This window comes from Tachypleus tridentatus, chromosome 11 (genome assembly GCF_004210375.1).
Source record: "Tachypleus tridentatus isolate NWPU-2018 chromosome 11, ASM421037v1, whole genome shotgun sequence".
NCBI lineage: Eukaryota > Metazoa > Arthropoda > Merostomata > Xiphosura > Limulidae > Tachypleus > Tachypleus tridentatus.
This window is the reverse complement of record NC_134835.1, coordinates 94,422,436-94,445,574: the sequence shown is the minus strand read 5'-3', so window position 1 is coordinate 94,445,574 and position 23,139 is coordinate 94,422,436. Positions and strand designations below refer to the sequence as shown.

Genomic DNA, 23,139 nt, shown 5'->3' with positions numbered 1-23,139 from the left:
AGTTCCCGACCTGGTTAAGGCACTTGACTTGTAATTATAATGTGACGGTCAATTCCATTATTTGTTTGTAAAAGAGTACTCCAAGAGTTAGCAGTGGATGGTGATGACTAGCTGCCTTCCCTCTAGTCTTATACTGCTAAATTAGGGACGACTAGTGCAGATAGCCCTCGTGTAGGTTTGCACGAAATTCCAAACAAAGCAAATCATTTAAAGTTCATTAAATTTTATCCCTTTTTTTAAAAAACAAACAAACAGATTAGATGTTCGAATAGCAAAGTTGTGGTTTTATTATCTCCTTCAAAAATAATGTAAATTGAAGTTCAAGAGGAATATTACAGCAGTTTTTTATCAGTTCTTGTTCTTTTTTCTAAGGCCACGTGTTTGAACTTTATTTTTTAGAAGTTATGAAAATTTATTACTTAGTTTTTTACTGATGTGTTTTTCCAAATGCTTCTGTGATGTACACTGTAACAGGTAAATGAACCATGTGTTTCTATTTGGAAGAGACGAGTCTCGTGCACCATATTTTCCTGGTCCATGGTGTTACTACTTGTGAGTATTTATTTATGAATTAATTTGAAGTACACTAAAGTTATGTGAACATTTAAGATTTCAGATTTAAAGAAGAACCAATTTTGAGAACAGTGAAGTTTAGAAATTGGTTCAATAGGTAATGAAGACTTTATTTAACACAGTAACAGTGTAAACATCTCTTTAAATAAAGATTTGTGTCTTTTGAAGTAATTATTTATCAAGGTTTTGTGTAAACTTGTTTAACGTGAGTCCAATATAAAAGCAGCCACTCGCGGAACAACATTGCATATGTTATATTCTTCTAACCATATAAGTGAAAAATACTTAGAATATGTTTTAGAGTAAGGCTGCATTCTGAAATTAAGATGACTTTTATAACTTCATGGCCACTGATTTTTGGTTCTATGTTTAAAGTAAAATTGTTTTTAAAAAATGTACTTTGTAAACTTGGGATGATTTTTTATTATTTTCGGTGAATCCAGATTCCAATTTTCTGCAATATAACATTCGAGACAGTTATTTCTCATAATTATATCTCCACAGAGAGGTGTAGTGTATTTCAAGATGCATGGTATGGGTATTAAAACTTTTATTAAAATAAATTAGACAATAATGTTTCAACTTTTTTAGGGCTTCAGGTTAACAAAGAGAGTTTTGATATCCATACCAACCATCTTGAGATATATTTTTTACTTCATGTGAGAGATATAGATTTTTTGTAGTTTCATCTTCATCCAAGCCATTTTCAGTCAACATCCATACCTACATATCTTGGCAAATTATCTTGAAACTTGGTAGGGCCATACTTTGGTCCAATATGTACAGTCAGTATTTTAATTTTTTTTATTTAGGCTTTTTTAAGGTGTCAGATATCAAACAACCCAAAAATATATATTTTGGGTTCATGTGTGGTTATATTTACAGCAGTCTGGAAGACAACTGGCACAAATGTAAATATTAATGAGCTCAATACAATGACAAACAAAAATAGCTACATTTGTCCATTTGGATTCCTTTTTCTTCTTTTTTTTTTTTTGGGGGCTGTAAGAGATCTGATAAAAGCATAATTTAGAGATATTTGTTGATCATTTACTCAGCCATATTTTGACCAACTTACATGGTATCTAGTACAAAGATATTTTTGTACACGTCCCAAACATTGACAAACATAAAATTGTGAAATTGCTCATTTTTAGTGATTTTAAAATGGGTTAAGATACCACAAAAAAGCATAACTTTAGAGTTGTTTGATCAGTTGCAGGTTTCATGGTTTTTGTTTTATCATATCCCACAAAACATTTAGCTGCCTAGAAAATCTAGGTAAAGAGTTAGTGAACCACTCTGTAAAAGGACAAACAACCCCAGCTGTGCAAATAAATCTGTACTTTAACTGCCAGTATGCAGTTATAGTTTGCTACAGCAAAGTGTGTTTTTTTTTTTTTAAGTTCCCTGAAACTATTTTAAATTTATATATTCTGTGTTACACTAGCTCTCGATGCAGTGATTCTTTATGTTTTTATTCTTCAGCTCTTGTTGCTGTGGAATGGTGTGATTTTCTACAGAATATCCATTGAAACTGTTCTATACTTCACATTGAGTGGCAATCAGACACTTACCAATGTGGTATCTCTCACTACCTCAGTCACTGCTGCACTGTTGAACCTTGTGTGCATCATGATCTTTAACCTGGTAGGTGACATAAATAAGAAAAGTTAGGAATATGAAATTTACCTCTTTCTAGTTGTGTAAAATGCACTTTTTTATGGCTTTATTCAAGATTATATGGATCAAATACCTGTTTATAGTGGTATGTGTATATAAGTGTATATGTGTGTACGTGTTTTGTTGTTTATTTATTTATTTTTTACTTTGATTTCTTAATGACTAAAAGGAAATGTGATATGTAATTACTTGTAATTTTTTAAGGTTTTTCTTGTTTTCTGTTCAGCTGTAAATAATGTAAGGGTTTTTTCACGTTTGCATTTTCAAGAATGAAATTAATATAGCTTGTAATTTTTTCATGAATGCACCAAAATAATCATAAGAAAATCTTTATAATTTGCATGCCAGAGGAATTATTAAAATAATGACAAAACCTCAGTATGTTAGTTCATGTGCAAGTATGAACTACGAAATATTTGTTTTGTAAGATCTTCAGTAGTACTTTTCAGTTTTGCTCATTTCAGCCATGGTGGCATTATAATATAACAGTCAATCACCACTATTTATTGTCTGTGGGTGGTGATGATTAACTGCCTTCCCTCTAGTCTTACACTGCTAAATTAACGATTTGTAGTGCAGATATTTTTTGTGTAGATTTGTGCAAACCTCAACACAAGCTTTATCTACAAGCTTTTCTTTCCAACATGTCCAACTCTTGTTGACATTTTAAGATCTTGCTGAGTAGCATCTGTGTTTAGTGATGCTAGCAGTTCATTCTTAAAAAAACTTCTGAATGAAACATGTTTACAAGAACTTGTATTAATTAGTGTAATTCTTTGTTTATTCTGTCATTGGAATGAAACTTTGGTGGTTACAATAACAATCAGTTTTATTTTTATAAGATTAATGACAATGATAAAACTAATAAAAACTGACAACTAATCTTGTTGAAAATAAATAACATGAAGTAGTGCTTGTATCTCTGAATTGATAACTAAGAGAAGAGCTTCAGTAATTTATAAGTAAATTATATGTAAATATTTTTTAAGAAGTTATTCATAAAAGAAGTTATGTTTTCTAATTTTACACGTACTGTGAAAACTGTACCAAACCCTCCCCTTATTTACATCGTAACACCTAAACACTTGCTAGTAAAGTTGTGAATCACTGTGATGTTAATTTTTATTTGATACTGACATTATCCATTAATTTTTAGATCTTACTACATCAATCAGTTATATCCTAAATATAAAACATTAAATGTCAAGATCCATTATGGTGAAGGTAATTACGAAATTGGGTTCAGTTAATAGGATGGAACATGAAATGTTGAGAACTATTGTGGTGAAGGTAAGAATCAACTAGGATTCAGTTACTTGGGGCCATTATTGTGAACTGGGATTCAAATATGCAAAATACTCATAATAATTACACATCTTTCTTTATTTTCAAGCAGTAATACAAGTGAAGTGCATGGAAATTTAAATATCTTCAGTGATTTTGAATCACTGAAACCATGAGAACTGAATAAATTTTGAAAAAAGAAGGAAAACAAGTCTTAAGACATGTGGACAAACATACGGTGGAATATGTAAATTTTGTGTTGTGGTAAACAAATTACGAAAATGTTATTGTTCTGGGGAGGGGGGGAGTTTCATTTTTAAGCCTAAATTACTTTTGCTAACTGCTACTAAACTTTTTATGATAAAGCTTCAACAGCTTTTACTTTTTGAAAGGAAAGACATCCACTGAACTTTATAAGTAAAATTTAGACAAGCATAATGACAATGGTATGAATACAGTAACATAAAGAAAATTTTTAATACCTTCATAATCACAGCTACAAATTGGCTCAATTCATTGTTTCAGAGCAAAGCCTGATGCTGTGTCTAATGCAGTGAACTAAACAACAGAGTATGAACTTTAAGTCTGTAAACGAACACTACATCATTGGGCACTACAAGTACAATAGAGACTAACATGATGTTCCTGATATGATCATAGTTTTGATAATGAAACGTTTAATAGATATAATCACAGCAAAATATTGGCAAAAATTAACAATTATTCTACTTTTGGACTAAGCATCCCTTTCGTTCCCTACCCCCTCTAATAACTGGATCTCCACCTTTCCAGACACTGCAGTTTCTTTATCATTTTTTCATTTCTTATCTCTTTTTGTGAATCCTTTGTACATGATCTACTGTGAAAATTCTGCACTTATTTCTTACATCAAGTATTAGGGGGTTACCCATTTAAGGACTTTGTTTCCACATGTTGGACTTGCTGTTTGTGATTTATTCTCATTAATATTTGCCATGTGCTTATGACATATTAACTCTCTTGGCTTGACCAGATTCTCTCCAAAGGGTGGTTTCTCCTCTTTCTGGTGTTTTGTCAGGTTTGCTGTGTCTCTTTTGGAGGCTTTTGCCACTCATCTCAACACCAAACTTTATCTTGAGCTCTGACAGTTGAATCTCTTAGCCAGAACTGGTCTCATCATTTTCTATATACCTGTGTCATTCCTCTATTGCTCTGTTAGACAAGCATAATGACAGTGGTATGATTACAACAACATTAAGAAAATGTTTAATACATACAGAATCACAGCAACAAATTGGCGCAATACATTGTTAGAGCAAAGCCTTCTGCTGTGTCTAATGCAGTGAAATAAAAAATAAACAACAGAGTTTGAACTTTAAGTCTGTAAACAAACACTAGAAGTACAATAGAGACTAACATGATGTTGCTGATAGATCATAGTTATGATAATGAAACGTTTAATAGATATAATCACAGCAAAATATTGGCAGAAAATTAACAATCATCCTGCCATTTCTTTATTCTACCTTTGAACCCCTCATTGTCTAGATCTGTTGCCTGCTACTATTACTGTGTGGATAAGCCAACTCCTTCAGTTTGGATATTATTCCTTCAATGTTAATACATGTGGATGATATTCATGTGTTTCATACATTATCTTTAAAACCTGTTTTATTTCCTGCTGAGTTTCAACTCTAATCTATTTTTTTTCAATCTTCACACTGCTTTTGAGTAGGGTAAGTATATTTTATTTTTCAGCACATCTTTCTTTTTTATTGGATCCTGCCAGACAGCTGGCATTGCCTCCTACGATATACTGATTTTCCAAAATGTGCATATGGTTTAGGGTAATAATGATAATAAAAAACAGTAGCCACTGCTTTTGCCCTGGCATTACCAGTCCTCACTGTCAAGCTAGGGTCTTCTTCAAGGTTGCTTGGGGTATCCTTGGTGTTACATTTATCAAAGATGCCTGGTTGAACATGTACCATTCCATGGACTGTCATGGAAAAGACCAGTGCCAAGAAGATGTCTACCAACTTCTTGTTTTGCAGAGTTTTAAAAATAGTCTCATGTTACTGTCTCCAGTAAAAGATTGTTTTGGAATTTCGCACAAAGCTACTCGAGGGCTATCTGTACTAGCCGTCCCTAATTTAGCAGTGTAAGACTAGAGGGAAGGCAGCTAGTCATCACCACCCACCACCAACTCTTGGGCTACCAACGAACAGTGGGATTGATTGTCACATTATAACGCCCTCACGGCTGGGAGGGCCAGCATGTTTGGCACGATGCGGATGCGAACCCACCACCTTCAGATTACGAGTCGCACGCACGCCTTAACGCTCTTGGCCATGCAGGGCCTACCAGTAAAAGACCTTTCTGGCAGGTATCTGATGAGGATCTTGATACATCCCCAGGTCTCCCAAGTGTAAATTCTTCTCATACTGATTCAGAAAAAGCTGTTTGTTGTTCACAAGAATCATTAAACATGCACCAGTTTGATATCACAGAGTATAATACTACATGTAACAACTGGCATTAGTGAACTACCCGTCTGAAAGAAATTAAAGCCATAAAAAAGTTTTCTTCATGGTTGCATTTGTTTTTACAGTTTTGCAGTTTACAGTGGTTGGTGTGAAACATGGGCAGTAGTGAACTACCTGTATAAAGAATCTGAGACCAAAAACAATTTCATATAAGATTATATTTATAATATTAATGAAGAAACTGTTATTAGCTTATTTATTCTTATGACTTAGCTCTTGCAGGTTGGATAGATTAGAATCAGTATTCTTATTTGAATAGGCTGAATGTTGTTCAGACTTTAGAATGTTAAAACTATTAATTTTAGATTTTATAACTTGTAACCTGTTGCCATAAAAACATGAGTGTTACATGTCACTCTGGATAGACATGAGTAGTGAGTGATATTGAAGTAGCTTCATTTCCTCTAGTATATTAATTAAGAATTGGAGATGGCTATACATGACTTTGATGTTTTTACACAGAATTATAGATCAATATAATCTTTATTATGGGTTTCACTGTGCCTCGTTTTCTACATTTAATTTTTCTGGGGGAAAGTTTTTGTAAGTTGTTTTGAACATGGTTTTAGTTTCTGCATCCTGTTACTTTGTCAGAATTTAAATTTCTGCTTTAACATGACTCCTTAGTTTGAGAATCTATCAAATGTAACTAATCCTTTCAACTTAGAACACTAATATAGATTATTACAAATTTTTTAAATTAACATGAAAAATATATAACATTATATTGCTATTAAATTCTGTGTTAAGTTTTAATTTATTTTCAGTTAGGGTGACAATACATGCATATAGTTACATAGTATTCCTTTGACCATCTTAACAGGATTATTTAAGTGCAGTGAAGATGGACACATGTCAAGAGACTGTCCTAATGTAGGTGGGGACATGAGAAGTAAATCTGGTTGCTTCGAGTATGGTGAAGATGGACACGTCTCACGAGCCATTAAAAATCCTGACAAACAAGTTGGACATGATGGTAAGTTTTATGTAAACTGTTTTGATGTTACCACATACTTTAGGAAGTCTGTAAAGAAGTTGAAGGTTTACTTTTTGAAAAAATCGATTAAAGAAAACCTGTTACAGAACTTACTCTATCATCAGTATTTAATTGCCTAATCAGTTATGCAACAAGCAGCTATAGAAAAACATGAAATAAAGTATACCTTTTCCACTAAGATGGCTGTCATTGTGGATCCCTGTACATGGTGAGGGGACCAATGAGGGTAGGTTCTGTTCTATTTTTATTTGTAGATCATATTCATATATGTAAGAATATATGGTAAAAATCTGAAAAGGCTGAATAACTGGTAACATGGTCAAAGTATGGTCTGAAGTAGGGCTATTTTTAGCTAAATCATAAAAAGTTTCATGCAGCTAAAGTTTTTTACAGGAGATCTAAAAGACGTTTAGTTACAGGAATTGATATGTCATAGGAAATTAGAAGAAAAAGAATTCAGCTAGATGAGCACATGTGAATTTTTTCAAGGTATTCTGTGGGGATCACCTGCCCACCCTGGATGATTTGACAGCTTCTTCCTCAAACTTAAAAGTTTAGAGTTTGAGAAGTTGGAAGGAAACCAGCTCTTCCCCTTTTGTATTTTCCTCATGTATTGACATGAGTGGACCTTTGATATACATGTAGAGCAACTAAGTAGGAAATGGATTGGTAGAGAATCCAAATCACTTATTCCGTGATAACAATACTTGTAGAGAAAATTATTTATTGAAAAACAGCTGGTATGGGTAGAGAATGTGCTGGTAGAGGAGCAAACAATTTTTCTACCTTCTTCAGTCATCGCCATGTTCACAAAGAAAGAAAGGGTTACTGACCAGTAGCTGACCACATGTTGTGTAACTGAGTGTAGAGGGTGTGCTTAAATGTTTGATTATATTTATTAATATAGATATAAAGGTGTTCCTTTGTATTGGTTTATTTTGCGAGTTGTTGTATAAGAAGGCTTCTTTAATTTTGTATTTGTTTGTGTTTTTTTTTCTTCAGAATTTGGATGTTTTCTATGCTTATGTTGTGTTTATTTGATTTGCAGTATTTAAAAATGTGAAGGTAACTTTTTATGTTAGTTGAATCTGGTTTCCATTTTTCTACTTGTTTCTTCAATATAGAAGTCATGGCAGTTATCACATTGTATATTATAAATAATGTTGGTGTTATGTTTGTCAGTTTAGATTTTATATAGTATAGACCTTAGTTATGTGCCTGGTTTTTGAATAAATTTGGTATTAACTGGAGTGTCATATTTTGTTGCTAGTTTTTTGCCAGATGTTGGTTATTTTTCTGCTGATGTTGGGAATATATAGTGTGCGGCCTCATATGGTTTCATGATTTTTTAATTGTGGGGTATATTTACTTTTGCTTGTTGATTTTGCTTTTTGTCCAGGTGTGTGTAAACATTATGTGAAAATTATAGCACAGAAAAGAAATGAGAGAATATACTAAATTTTTATTTGTTGAAAACCAGATATGGCTGGTTCTTTTTGTTATTTATTGCAGCAACTTTTTTTTCACGTAACCACTAAATTACAGCCTCTCTGTTAACCACGACATAACCGAAGCTGTGTTCAAAGTGGCATATGGCACTAATCAATCAATTAGTGGATCCATGTTCTCCCCTTTCATGGATGTTTTAAAGTATTTCTACTTGACACAAATAAAGTTTCAATTCTGCATAATATACTTTTGTTTACTGTATAGATTTGTCCTCTAAAAAGTAAATTGTATATATAAAGTTTTAATCAAGTATTTGTGGATGTAATTGTACATGTGTATGAAATTTAAACCAAATTTATTTCTTGGTCTTACTTGTAGTAAATCAATATACCTACCAAAATTATAATCACCACACAATATTATTAACACCTGTGGTGTTAATGTAATAACAATTTTCTGAAATACATGTGTAAATATGAGAATTATCTGATGCATGATTTTTTAATACATTGTAAGTTTTAAAATTAAAACACTGGCATTGTATTTGAATAACATTAGTGTTTAATTCATTGGTTCCCAGGGTGCAAGATTTCAGTTTTTTTTTTGTTTATATTAAGGGTACTGTACAGGAACAAAAGAGTCATTAAATTTAAATTGGCTTATGAATATTTGAACATTTCAAATTCAAAGAAATATCATTTTATGCATTGATGAAAATTTATTTTTTTGTAGGCCATGTAGGGTTTATGCAACTTTTAGTTTGTTGTAATATTTTTTCATTTCCAAATGTTTTGTTTTTGTTTATATATCATTAAAAACTAATTATAAAAATTTGTTTTGGCCACCTTCACCTTTATTCTTCAATAAATAATTACTGTGAGGGGTGCGAGAACATATTAAAATTTTTTAGGGGTGCGGGTTAAAGAAAGGTTGGGAGCCACTGGTATAATGGATATTAACAGTAGGGTTTAATGTTGTTATTAAATGGTGCAAATAAAGTATAAACACGTGTTTTTACTGGGCAGTTGCCCTTAATTTTTTGAATTAGAAATAAAACCACATATTTCTTCTTATTAAAATTCCTAATCTCCATCCTTACAAAAAGTTATGAAATAGGACTAAACAAAACTACAGATCCTATCTTATAAGAACTTTTGACCTTGCTCTCCCTGCAGACTGTAGGGAACTTGTATTGTGAAGATCGGTCGCACTGTTTGTTGGTAAAAGAGTAACCTAAGACTTGGCAGTGGGTGTTGTTGACTAGGTGTCTTCCCTTTAGTCTCTCCTTGTTTAATTAGGGATGACGAGTGCAGATGTAACAGTTGCACTAAAAAGTAATAATGTAATTATTTTTAGATTATTTAGAAGATTGAAAGGGTTTCCTCTTGAATGGTAAAAGTATCGTGAACTGATGGACTTACAGTGAGGGGTCAGTTACAAAACCCATGCTTTTCACCCCAGGGGTTCTGTGTTTTTCAGGATATGTGCAATTAAACAGTGAGTTTTATCAAATGAGTTATTCATGTGATTAATAGTGTACAATTATCAGTTTTTTGGTTCAGTCGGTAAATAGGTTTTGTCTGTCATGACAGTTGTTATCAAAGTTTTTACAGCTATAAAACTTGAGACTAATGATTAAAGCTAGTGTATAAATAAATTGAGACACCGAAAGTAACTTACTTTATTCTTTGTTATGATATAGACATTATTAGACCCATTATCAGGCATAAGCCCACTACTGCTAATTCATTCCATTACTTGTGTAAATTTATAGTAATAATAAATGAAGCAAAAATAGTAATCATTTAATGGACGTCACTAAGAACAGTACAAGTTATGCAAATATAATAAATGCTATAAAGAATATGTTTATTTGATATTTTTTGTACTGATTTCTTCTGTATTTAAGTAGAAATGAAGATTTTGTAGTTTTCATTAGTTGGCTCTGTTGAACAGTAGTAACAGGATGAAATTTGTAATGTATGAGGAGGTATTTTGTGCAATTAAGAAATAAAATGTACATGCATTTTGGTACTTTGGTAGAAAGTTGCATCTTTGCTAATATCAGTTTTTGTAGGTATAACTTTGTTTATAAATATAATGTATTAATTTCCTTATAGTAAATATGACAATTGTTCATGCAATTTTTCTAGATTTTTCTCTTACATTTACGTCTGTATTTACAACTATCTTTATTTTTAAGTATTTCTTATTCCATTTGATGCTTTTTATCTTAGTTATGTAATGGTGAATAATCTTTTCTTAGTCTAAACTTGGAAACTTTAAACATCAGTAACATTAAAATTTTCAAATAAATTTAGTAGTTTACAAATTGTTTTTTTTTAATATAGCACAAACACCATGTGGTTATATATTGTATTAGACTACATCTTGTTTAACTATACCCAATACCAGCTTGATCAGATTATTAAAAATAGGATGATTTGTATGTAAATTACATTTGTTGAAAATGTTTTGTTTATTGTCACTTCAGATTAAGATATCCTTTGCTTTTTTAAGTAAAGCAAAAGTTCAGAATGTGTTGTTAAACACTAGACTATTTATTAATATGGTGAAAATCTGCTTGAGAACTATTTGGATTAGCCATCCATTATTTTGAAGTGACAGACTAGAGAGAAAATAGTCAGTGTCACTTAGCTGCAACTGTTGGACTTTTTTTTTATTATTGGAAAGGACGTGAGTTTAACTGAAAAGGTTTACATCAAAGATGAATAACAATATCCACTACTCTACCTTACCAGTAACGTGCACGAAAATCATTGTATGGCATGACTGTCTGTTTGAGATCATAGGTGTTTTCACTTGTACTTTATATTTAAAGCCCTTCATATATTACATTTACAATAGAAAGAGAACTAATGCATTCACTAACTTTCATGTGATATGCATTACACCTTTTGTAATTGTTATATTTCTTTATATCTGCAGGCTTACAGTACTAGAAACCTGGTTTTAATACTTTCTTCAATACAGAGCTTCAAACAAACAATTACTGTATAGATGCACAAATCTTCTTTCAGATTAAGCCCCAGAGAGAAATGGTGGATTGGATGACCACCTGTGTTACACATTTATTGTTTAGATAGTTTTATAGCTTATCTAGCTAAATAATTCACAAGAATTAATCAGTATCGTCGTATATGCACGTTTTAAAGCTTCCTATGTAAATATTAGACTAGTGTACGAGTAGAAACTGAAATACACTATTCATACAGTTATAACGATTTCAAAAAAACACGTAGGTTCAAGAAGACTGGACAAAAAATAATAACCATATAATGTGACCACTTTTTATCTGTGAATGTTTTCTTCTGAAGACAAAGGTCCACTTTCTAAAGTGCTCAGGATTAAATAGTAGTTATGATGAGATTTGTTTCTTCAAATAGTTGGAATTGGCTGAAAGTTGTATAAAATTTAATGGATCAGAAATTGATATTTTATATTAATAAAAGTGTTAATACCCATATCAGCCATCCTGTAATACACCCTAATATTTAAATGTTAGAGTCAAACCATGAGAGAAAGAAGGGAATATGTAAAGTGTTCAAGATTGATTTATTTACCAGTTGGTCAAGGAACCTGGTAGAAATAATGCTATTTGAGATTTATTGTATTTAATTTCCTTTCTGCATAATTTACTGTACATCAGAATTACTCAAAAAAATTCATATGCTAAATTTATACTTTTTGAAAATAATTTTCTTTATTATGAACTGAGTCATTACATAATCTGGAAGCAAAAACTGAATTTTTTCAATTAATTGTATAAAATATGAAATTCTTTTATGTATCATGCTTATATGTTTTTCCTTGCATTTTAAAATGATAACATTTAGTGATGAGTTTATAATAATTAAAATGCGTGTAGTTAGCTTTTTCGGAGAGGTGCTAAAAGTAACTAATTATAAACGTTATAATATCTCATGCTATAAAGAACATGTTTATTTCTAAATTTGATATTTTTTGTACTAATTTCTTCTGTATTGTTTACTTATAATAAAGTTTTACAGAAAATACCATCATATATAAGTGGTGATACAAATTTCAGTTTTGAGTAGAAATTAGCTTTCATAAATTATGAGTAAACTCTTGCTGTGATTTCTGCTGTGGGTGATTCAAAGTGCTCGTGCCACAACCGCCTCCCATGTTGTACACAAAAATGAATTAAACACTTTGATGAAGAGTCTATTTTAATAAATTTAGTTTCTAGTTCACTTTTATATTTTGACCAATCAGTTTTAACTTCTAAATTGTGAAAAGTAACGTAACAAAGGTTGTAAGATGTAACTTTTCTCTATCATGTTAGGATTTACTAACACGAACTACCAAAATTTTCTTTAAGATTGAAACACGAGCTAAACATAATCACAAGTAAGAATCTGAAATTTGCATAGCTTACCTTTTTCATTTACTTATATATCCTTAAATTATATAGTCCAGTATGAATCACAGTCTGAATGTTGCAGATTTAAATTCTTGACACACCAAATATGCTTGCCTTTCACTTTCATAGTGTAACATTATAGTGTAACAGTCAATCCATTGGTAAAAGAGTAGCTCAAGAGTTAATAGTGGGCAGTGATGTCCCTAGTTTAAATTAGGGACATCTAGCACAGATAGCCTTCAAAATTTTCGTAGCAATAATGTTTTGAAATCTGTTAATTAAAAGTCACAGTGTATTTTTAGGGCTAACATTTAAATATCTGCATCTTAAAATACCCTTTGGGTTATAATGATTCACACTTATCATCATTATATTTAGTTTTGACCTTGCACGGACCAGCTGCTGATTTGTTTTCTCGTGTATATATAAAATCCCAAGATGGAACGTTCACCTGAACTTTTCTGTCATATTAAGCTTCACAATTTAAATTTAGAGACTTGTATTTTTTAATGTAGTTTGACGTAAGACTGTTAGTGTGTACTAGAAGTTCTGTTATTTATCACATGATGTGAACAGTTAATGAATATACTTTTTTTTAGCAAACTGACTAGAACTATGTAATATTCATAAGTAATACACAGAAAACAAGAAGCTATAATTATTAGAATGTACCGATTGATCAGTTGGCTACCTTTGCTTATTAACACTTGATAATATCTTGTAATTTTCAAGTGGATTAAGTTTTAGTCCTAAAATGTAATAGTGCTGAATAATATTCATAAATATAAAAATTAATAGTGATAAATAATATTAACACCCTATGTTTCCATAGGGAAACACCTGCTCATGTGAAGCTGTAAGTACTAATTTATGACACATTCATCTATGAAATTTGTGAAGCTTTCAGTAGCCATTACTGTATTGTACACAAGTAATCAATATTTCTATTACAATATTTCCCATAAAGATCTGCCTGTGAATTTCCAAAGCCTTAAATGAATCAGTCTGAGTGAAAGTTTCCATGCTTAAAAGTAAAAAAAATTCTTCTTTTCAAAGCTATTTTACTGGCAAAACTTTATATTTTATCTACTATTTTTTGAACCCTAGTACTAAGAGTAATGAAATTACCAATGTGCAGTGAAATGAGAAACTGAAAAACTTTATATTTTATCTACTATTTTTTCAACCCTAGTATTAAGAGTAATGAAATTACCAATGTGCAGTGAAATGAGAAACTGAAAAATGTGAAATAGAATGAACAAATGTGTTTTTCCCTCTCTGAATGCTAGGTTTCCTATTTTCTTCAAAGTTTCAACTTGGCATTTTCCCATACTCTTGTTTTAATTTTATGGTTTTACTGCCTGTACGTAGAAACCACTGTCTCCTGTTTAAAGACGTTATGAGAACAGTATAATTATGGTGTTAGAAAAAGTTGCGAGTTTGAGAAGTCTTAATAGAAATGAATAAATCCCTGTAACCCTGGTTATTCCTGATACAATCACACAAAAATGGAAACCAATGCACAGTTAATTCAAATAATTTCAGCTATGGTCCACTCTGTATTTTATGTAGAAAATAAGCAACTTTCCCTAATGTTTAGGTCAGTCCTATATAGTTAGCATTATAACAGGCAAAAACGTGATGTTATGTGTTGTGATACAATACATATAGAGTCTATTGATAATAAACAGTTTGGAAAGAAGTGAGTTAATTCTGCTCTTACCCACTATAAGTATTGTAGGTGTGTGTGCTTTTTTATTTAGACAATATACAACATGTCGTTCAAGATGTTGTAAAAACATGTAGGTTCAAGATGTCTTGATAGACATTAATACAAACCTCGTAATTTGAGCACTTTTTGAAGGTGGACCTTTCTTCAGTTACAAATAGGAAATGGTGGTGTAATCAAATGAGTGATATACAAATAAGGTAGTTTAGTAACATCAGGAAGGTCATCTGGTTTTCGAGAAGAAATGTCTATTTCTCTATGTTCTGGTGTAAATGTCTCATTTCCAGTGTAAGAGAATGTATGCGAAAAGGTGTTAGGAATATTTTACTTTAGAAATGGCTGAATATGTGTGTATTTAAAACTATACTTAAGCATTTAGTGAAGTAAAGGTGACACCTGGAGACAGTTTGAAAAAAAAATATTAATCAATTTATAAAAAATTATCTTAAATAGTATGTTTTACTAAATTCAGCTTTCACGATAGAAGGAGAAATAAGGAAAGAAAAAAAATATTTTTTTTGACAAAGATGAAACCACTGAATGAAGATCATCGATTCCAGGTTCTAGATGAAGTCCAAAAGGTTGAACAGTATTTAGATTAGCAATCCAATGAGTTTCTTTTATTTCTCTGTAAGCTTTAATTTTGAATCCTGTTTTCAATGGTTCAGCAGAACAGTATAATGAAACCTTATTTCATCAAAATAAGAAAATGAAAATTTGGTAAATAATAATATGGTTATATGCTTCCTAAACTACTAAAAAAAAATTAGTCACTGGCAACCCTAAAGTACTTGACGTGTGTGCTTGGGTTTGTTACGTATGATACGTGGTTCCAATATATTATATGATATATAGTGACGAATAAAAGTCATTGCAATCACTCTCTACATTTTTTTATATTGAAATATTTCATCTCTTATGTATTTATACCATGTTTTTCTTCTATTTTTTTTCACAATGGTAATGTGTATGAAGCTGCCTTTCCTTTCAGTTAACTTATTGGATTCGTCATTTCAAGTGTGCTTGATGCTGATAAAGTATTGTGAAAGTACAATTTTTCATATGTTAAAAGTATTGTTTACAGTTATTTGTACAGCGAGTGTGTATTATATCAGGTTTATGACCTGATGAATTTGTGACAGTAAAATAATAGTTATGTTGATAATTCACTTTGATGTATTATTAGGGGGGAATGTGATTCTTCAGATGAAAAAGCTCCTCGGAAATGGTTAATGAACAACTGGGCTTCATTTTCGATAATATATAAAAAAAAACCTCTTGATGACATCAAGTGAGTGTTAATAATTAATTACCTGGACAGAATTTATTTATTTAATATAAAAAGAAACTTTATAAAAGTTTTGAGCATTGCCTAAAGATTGAAATTGCCAAAAAAAACATCTTATATTTGTATGTCATGTTTAGAGTCTCAGTTGGTAATTTATTCGTACTGGTTGTGTTTTGAAAGAGATTATTCCAAATACAATAATTATATATAAGGAGAGTCAGTCATGATAGGAGGTAGAGAATTCTCTCGTGTTGCTAATGTATTATTTTCATTGAGCTATGAAATTCTATAAAGATGTGGTAATAATTAAAATAGATGTAGATCTAATAGTATAGGTATGTAGTTAATGAAATGTTTCTATTATGTAATATAGTTTTAATATCTGAATTTCAAAAGTAAAATATGTTAATTTGTAACGTCTTAGTCATTTCTGTATGACGTGATGGCACTTGTTTGTTCTAAGTTGCTGAACTTAGGTAGTCTTTTCACTTGTATTTGATTGACTGAGATTGAATACAACTTTCAGACTTGCAGATTTTCCTAATACATAACATAATGTTATAGGAAATTGTTTTAATGCACAATGTTTGGTTAGAAAACCAGGTAAATTGTAATAATTATAGAACATTGTATGCTTTGTGTTTATTACTGTTTGTGCTCTAAAGTATATATTTGAAATTAATAAATAATTTGGGAAAAAATCAAAAAACAGCCCAGTGAAAATTTGGGTTAGCATCTTTCAACACTTAAAGTTTTTGACAACAAAAGAAATTACAGCATTCACAATTAAGTACTAGATTTTTGTTATTTTATGTGTACATATTTTGTTTGTTATAAAAGTAAAAAAAAAACTTATTAGGTGACATGAGAAAATATAAATGAAGAAATAGATTAATTTATTTGCAATATTTGTATATACATCTGAAGATCGTGTGTGTTACATAATTTTATGCTGTAATTTGAACCAAGTGTATACAAGGTGATTCCTAGCTTGTTACGTAGGCTTAGTATATAGAAAGTTGTCATATTTAACTGATACAAGCCTGACAATAGTCAGGATAAATAATGATAAGCTTCTATTGTAATTTGCAGGGATTTTAGAAAGGAAAAATGTTATTTCATATTTTGTTTTGGTGTGGTTACAGTGGCCTAAGCTCATGTGGTGTAAGGGTAGAGAAAATAATGCATAACATGTAAATTTTTTTACCAAAAATAACTTGATATTGAATTAGAAGATTCTAGAAGCTCTGCAAATGAAATTTGGAAACTGAAATATTAAAGATATATAAATTTTATTAATTTTAGCATGAAAATCACCTTGCTCTCATACTAGTCAGAGTTTAAAATTGAGACAAATCTTTATAAAAAATAAATTCATAAGGATTGATTTTTTGGAGTATCTCATTAGTTATTGTATCCACTATATTTTGTTTGATACAAATCACTTCAGTGTTTGTTCCTGTCAATTTTGTCTGGGAGTATTTTGGAGTTAAGATTGGCCTGTACTTTGCTTGGCTTGGATTTTACACCTGTATGCTGATTTCAGCTTCATTAGTAGGAGTGTTGTGTTTTCTGTATGGGTGCTTTACCTTGTTGGGTGATGCTCACAGGTATGAATAAGGGGGAGAAAAAAGATAAAATTATACCTCAGATAAATCAGTTACTTAGAGCTATGTGATTGATGGAAAGTGGTATGTGATTAATCAACTGGACTAATTAATCAGTGTTTAGCTAATTAATTATTTTCACACAAGCCATTTGTATCTGGAATAATTGCAAATAATAATAATTGGAACCATTAATTTTTTATTGGTTGATATGTTTTGAACCATTAATTTACCTTAAAATATTTTAAATAATTTTTGTGATAAATTGAGTTAAACATAATTTCAGTGAATCAGTTATTTTATGTGGCATTATCATTGAAATTGATAGTTGTATATTATGGTTGATTTGGATGTCTAGCTGTACTGTGTTTATTCTATAGACTTAAAACTAAAATGCATTTGGTTTTACAGTAAGGACATTTGTGAAGACTACAAGGACGCTATTTTATGTCCATGGTGTGACGTAGAAGGATATAGATACGGAAGATTAGGCCAGACGTTCACTTTTGCAAAAATAACTCATCTTTTCGACAATGTTGCTGCTGTATTTCTTGCTGTGTTTATGTCACTCTGGGGTCAGTATTATATAGATTTACACATTAATGCTGAAGAGGAATAAATAATATTCTCTTCTTCAGACTCTGTTAGACCTTTCCTACACAAAATATCAAATCTTTTGTTATTCAGTTTTAATACTTTTTTAAAGTAATGTGTTTATTGTGCCTATTTTCTTTTTGCATGTTGACTATCCAACATGCATAGTAATTTTGATTTTAAGATTAAAAATACTTGTATGCATCAGAAAATGTTCAAATTTCACATACAAAGTTTTTATAACCTCCAGATAATTATCAAACATTTTTGTAAAGAAAAAAACTTAATGTTTTGTCTGTTATTTTTACTTATGAAACTCTGCATGGACTTGATAGATTTGACCACTATAAATAATGCCTTTTTTCATTCTAGAATAACACATTATAACACATATATAATTATAATTATAACACATATAAAATAGTTTAAATTTGATAACATTATACATTTATATACAAGAGGAGCACAAAAAAGTGCCTCTCCCTTAAAAATGTTGTTAATTTATTTGATATCATGTTTGAATAGATCTCGTGAAGTGAATTTTACACATTTTTCTGTTATCTATTAAAATATATAAGAAATTAACAGCATTTATAACAGGGCCACTTTTCTTGTCCACCCTCTGTGTGTGTGTGTGTATATATATTTATTATTTTATTATATTGTTCTTTCGACTGTGCCTGGATAACAGTATAGAAGTTACAATGACCCGGTGCATGTGTGCTCATGTTACCATATCTAGTAATATAAAACTGACCTTTACAAAGGACCTGAGTTTTGGGAAAGTAACTCACTAAGAAAATCCTCATGAGATGTGTAGTAATGGATGCCCATAGCAAAAAACATAATAACGTCCAACATTGTATATCTGCAATACTTGAAATGGCCTTAATTTCAAACCAACATAAAGCACATCAAATTTGCTTCACATTTAAGACTTCAAACTTCCATAACTGAAATCTCGCATGTGATGTGAGAGGATTAATGACCTTGTTTTCCTGCCTTGATTGGGTGCTCAGGAATTTTAACTTTGCTTGTTTCCAGTATGATATGTATGGCTAGTCTCTAGTATTTCTCTTTAAACATCTTTTCAAACTTTAACTCATTAAAATAATGTTTGAATGTTCCCTAGAGGTATTCTTTTGAGAAAGTTTCTCAAAAATACATGTTTAAAAAAATGTAAATTTCTTAACACACAGATATGATGTCTTACCTGAACTGTTGATCATGATGTGGTTTGTTTTTTATATCACCAGGAACATCTAAGGCCAGAATATTTAGCTCAGTTATCAACAGTAAAGAAAAGGAAACTTTATTACAGGGGTAAGAACATCACTATTAGCAATTTATAATAAACATCAAAACAAAAATCTGATTTTTTGTCCAGTTTTTCCCACCATTTGTGTAGTTTTGTCTTTCTTTTAATGATGATTTTACAGTGTTGTAGCTGATTATCAGATTGTAAGTTTTATGATGACAGTAAAAGTGTTTGGTGTTGGATTTACAACAAAACTGTAACTAAATATACTCTGTCAAACAAAATTTACAAGCTATGTACCTTTTGTATGAATTCTTTCTTAAAATAATTGAAAATGATTAAACTTAAAATAATGCCTTATTCTTGAAAAATTCAGTTATTTTGGGTAAATGGTCTTCTAAGGTTTAATTTAAAAAGGGTGATAAAATAGTTCATTATAACTGCACTACATGCAGTTTAAAAGATAGCAAAGTATAAAAAATAGATGTTAATAATAAAAGTTTAAAAGATCTTTATAGAACATTGTTTGAGATTGAGAGTTTAAAATGTGAACTTTTATGCTTGTTTGTAATATTCTCATTTAAAGTTCCCGACCTGGTTAAGGCACTTGACTTGTAATTATAATGTGACGGTCAATTCCATTATTTGTTTGTAAAAGAGTACTCCAAGAGTTAGCAGTGGATGGTGATGACTAGCTGGCTTTCCCTCTAGTCTTATACTGCTAAATTAGGGACGACCAGTGCAGATAGCCCTCGTGTAGCTTTGCGCGAAATTCGAAACAAAGCAAATCATTTAAAGTTCATTAAATTTTATCCTTTTTTTTAAAAAACAAACAAACAGATTAGATTTTCGAATAGCAAAGTTGTGGTTTTATTATCTTATTCAAAAATAATGTAAATTGAACTTCAGGAGGAATATTACAGCAGTTTTTTATCAGTTCTTGTTTTTTTTCTAAGGCCACGTGTCTGAACTTTATTTTTTACAAGTTATGAAAATTTATTACTTAGTTTTTTACTGATGTGTTTTTTCCAAATGCTTCTGTGATGTACACTGTAACAGGTAAATGAACCATGTGTTTCCATTTGGAAGAGACGAGTCTCGTGCACCAGATTTTCCTGGTCTATGGTGTTACTACTTGTGAGTATTTATTTATGAATTAATTTGAAGTACACTAAAGTTATGTGAACATTTAAGATTTCAGATTTAAAGAAGAACCAATTTTGAGAACAATGAAGTTTAGGAATTGGTTCAATAGGTAATTTAACACAGTAACAGTGTAAACATCTCTTTAAATAAAGATTTGTGTCTTTTGAAGTAATTTTTTATCAAGGTTTTGTGTAAACTTGTTTAACGTGAGTCCAATATAAAAGCAGCCACTCGGAACAACATTGCATATGTTATATTCTTCTAACCATATAAGTGAAAAATACTTAGAATAAGTTTTAGAGTAAGGCTGCATTCTGACATTAAGATGACTTTTATAACTTCATGGCCACTGATTTTTGGTTCTATGTTTAAAGTAAAATTGTTTTTAAAAAATGTACTTTGTAAACTTGGGATGATTTTTTAGTATTTTCAGTGAATCCAGTTTCCAATTTTCTGCAATATAACATTCGAGACAGTTATTTCTCATAATTATACCTCCACAGAGAGGTGTAGTGTATTTCAAGATGCATGTTATGGGTATTAAAACTTTTATTAAAATAAATTAGACAGTAATGTTTCAAATTTTTTAGGGCTTCAGGTTAACAAAGAGAGTTTTAATATCCATACCAACCGTCTTGAGATAAATTTTTACTTCATGTGAGAGATATAGATTTTGTTGTTTCATCTTCATCCAAGCCCTTTTCAGTCAACTTCCATACCTACATATCTTGGCAGATTATCTTGAAACTTGGTAGGGCCATACTTTGGTCCAATATGTACAGTCAGTATTTTAATTTTTTTTATTTAGGCTTTTTTAAGGGGTCAGATGTCAAACAACCCAAAAATATATATTTTGGGCTCATGTGTGGTTATATTTACAGCAGTCTGGAAGACAACTGGCACAAATGTAAATATTAATGAGCTCAATACAACGACAAACAAAAATAGCTACATTTGTCCATTTGGAATTCTTTTTCTTCTGTTTTTTTTTGGGGGTGGCTGTAATAGATCTGATAAAAGCATAATTTAGAGATATTTGATGATCATTTACCAGCCATATTTTGTCCAACTTGCATGGTATCTGGTACAAAGATATTTTTGTACACGTCTCAAACAAAAAATTGTGAAATTGCCCATTTTTAGTAATTATAAAATGGGTTAAGATGCCACAAAAAAGCATAACTTTAGAGTTGTTTGATCAGTTGCAGGTTTCATGGTTTTTGTTTTATCATATCCTACAAAACCTAGAAAGTCTAGGTAAAGACTTAGTGAACCATACTGTTAAAGGACAAACAACCTCCAATTATGCAAAGAAATCTGGACTTTAAATGCCAGACTGCAGTTATATTTTGCTACAGCAAAGTTTTTATATATATATATATATATATATACGTTCCTTGAAACTATTTTAAATTTAGGTATATATTCTGTGTTACAGTAGCTCTTGATGCAGTGATTCTTTATAGAGTTAAGAGATTATGATTTTATTCTTTAGGTTACAGCTCTTGTTGTTGGTGTGATTTTCTACAGAATATCCATTGAAACTGTTCTGTACTTCACATTGAGTGGCAATCAGACACTTACCAGCATGGTATCTCTCACTACCTCAGTGTGCATCATGACCTTTAACCTGGTAGGTGACTTAAATCAGAAACGTTAGGGATATGAAATTTACCTATTTCTAGTTGTGTAAAATGCACTTTTTATGGCTTTATTCAATATGATATGGATCAAATACCTGCTTATAGTGGTATGCGTATCAAAGTGTTTTTTTTTTTGTTGTTCATTTATTTATTTTTTTACTTTGATTTCTTAATGACTAAAAGGAAATAACTATTCGTTGGTAAAAAAGAATAGCCCAAGAGTTAGCGGTTGGTGGTGATGACTAGCTGCCTTCCCTCTAGTCTTACACTGCTAAATTAGGGACGGCTATCGCAGATAGCCCTCGAATAGCTTTGTGCGAAATTCCAAAACAAACAAACCTAAAAGGAAATGTTATGTAATTACTTGTGATTTTTTAAGGTTTTTCTTGTTTTCTGTTCAGCTGTAAATAATGTAAGGGTTTTTTCATGTTTGTATTCTCAAGAATGAAATTAATATAGCTTGGAATTTTTTCATGAATGCACCAAAATAATCATAAGAAAATCTTTATACTTTGCGTGTCACAGAAATTATTAAAGTAATGACAAAACCTCAGTATTTAAGTTCAGATGCAAGTAACACGACTATATATTTGTTTTGTAAGATCTTCAGTAGTACTTTTCAGTTTTGCCCATTTCAGACATGGAGGCATTATAATATGACAGTCAATCTGTCATATTCATTACCATTCATTACTATTCATTGGTAAAAGAGTAGCCTCAGGTGTGGCTGTGGGTGATGATGATTAACTGCCTTCCCTCTAGTCTTACACTGCTAAATTAAGGACTTCTAGTGCAGATAGCCTTTGTGTAGATTTGTGCAAACCTCAACACAAGCTTTATCGACAAGCTTTTATTTCGAACATGTCCATCTCTTGTTAACATTTTAAGATCTTGCTGAGTAGCATTTGTGTTCATTAATGCCAGCAGTTCATTCTTAAAAAAACTTGTGAATGAAAGA

At 30.9% G+C, this 23,139-nt stretch overlaps 1 protein-coding gene and 1 long non-coding RNA gene across 18 annotated transcripts in view; one reads left to right on the top strand and one right to left on the bottom strand.

Annotated features, from left to right (window-relative positions):
- Positions 1-23,139, top strand: part of LOC143232807 (uncharacterized) — a 34,716-nt gene that overhangs the window by 5,400 nt on the left and 6,177 nt on the right. For 2 of the 4 annotated variants that reach the window (XM_076468712.1, XM_076468709.1), the window contains exons 3-4: positions 20,452-20,529; positions 22,034-22,171. In XM_076468712.1, coding sequence (XP_076324827.1) covers positions 20,452-20,529; positions 22,034-22,171 — 216 coding nt within the window. The remainder of the gene's footprint in view (positions 1-20,451; positions 20,530-22,033; positions 22,172-23,139) is intronic. The other 2 variants (XM_076468710.1, XM_076468711.1) reach the window with 1 other exon arrangement.
- The window catches only part of LOC143232809 (uncharacterized), a 54,649-nt gene continuing 32,359 nt past the window's right edge, over positions 850-23,139 (bottom strand). For 7 of the 14 annotated variants that reach the window (XR_013017763.1, XR_013017761.1, XR_013017762.1 and 4 more), the window contains 2 exons: positions 19,348-19,396; positions 850-2,220 (listed from right to left, as the gene is read on the bottom strand). This is a non-coding gene — a long non-coding RNA (uncharacterized LOC143232809). The remainder of the gene's footprint in view (positions 2,221-19,347; positions 19,397-23,139) is intronic. The other 7 variants (XR_013017767.1, XR_013017766.1, XR_013017765.1 and 4 more) reach the window with 4 other exon arrangements.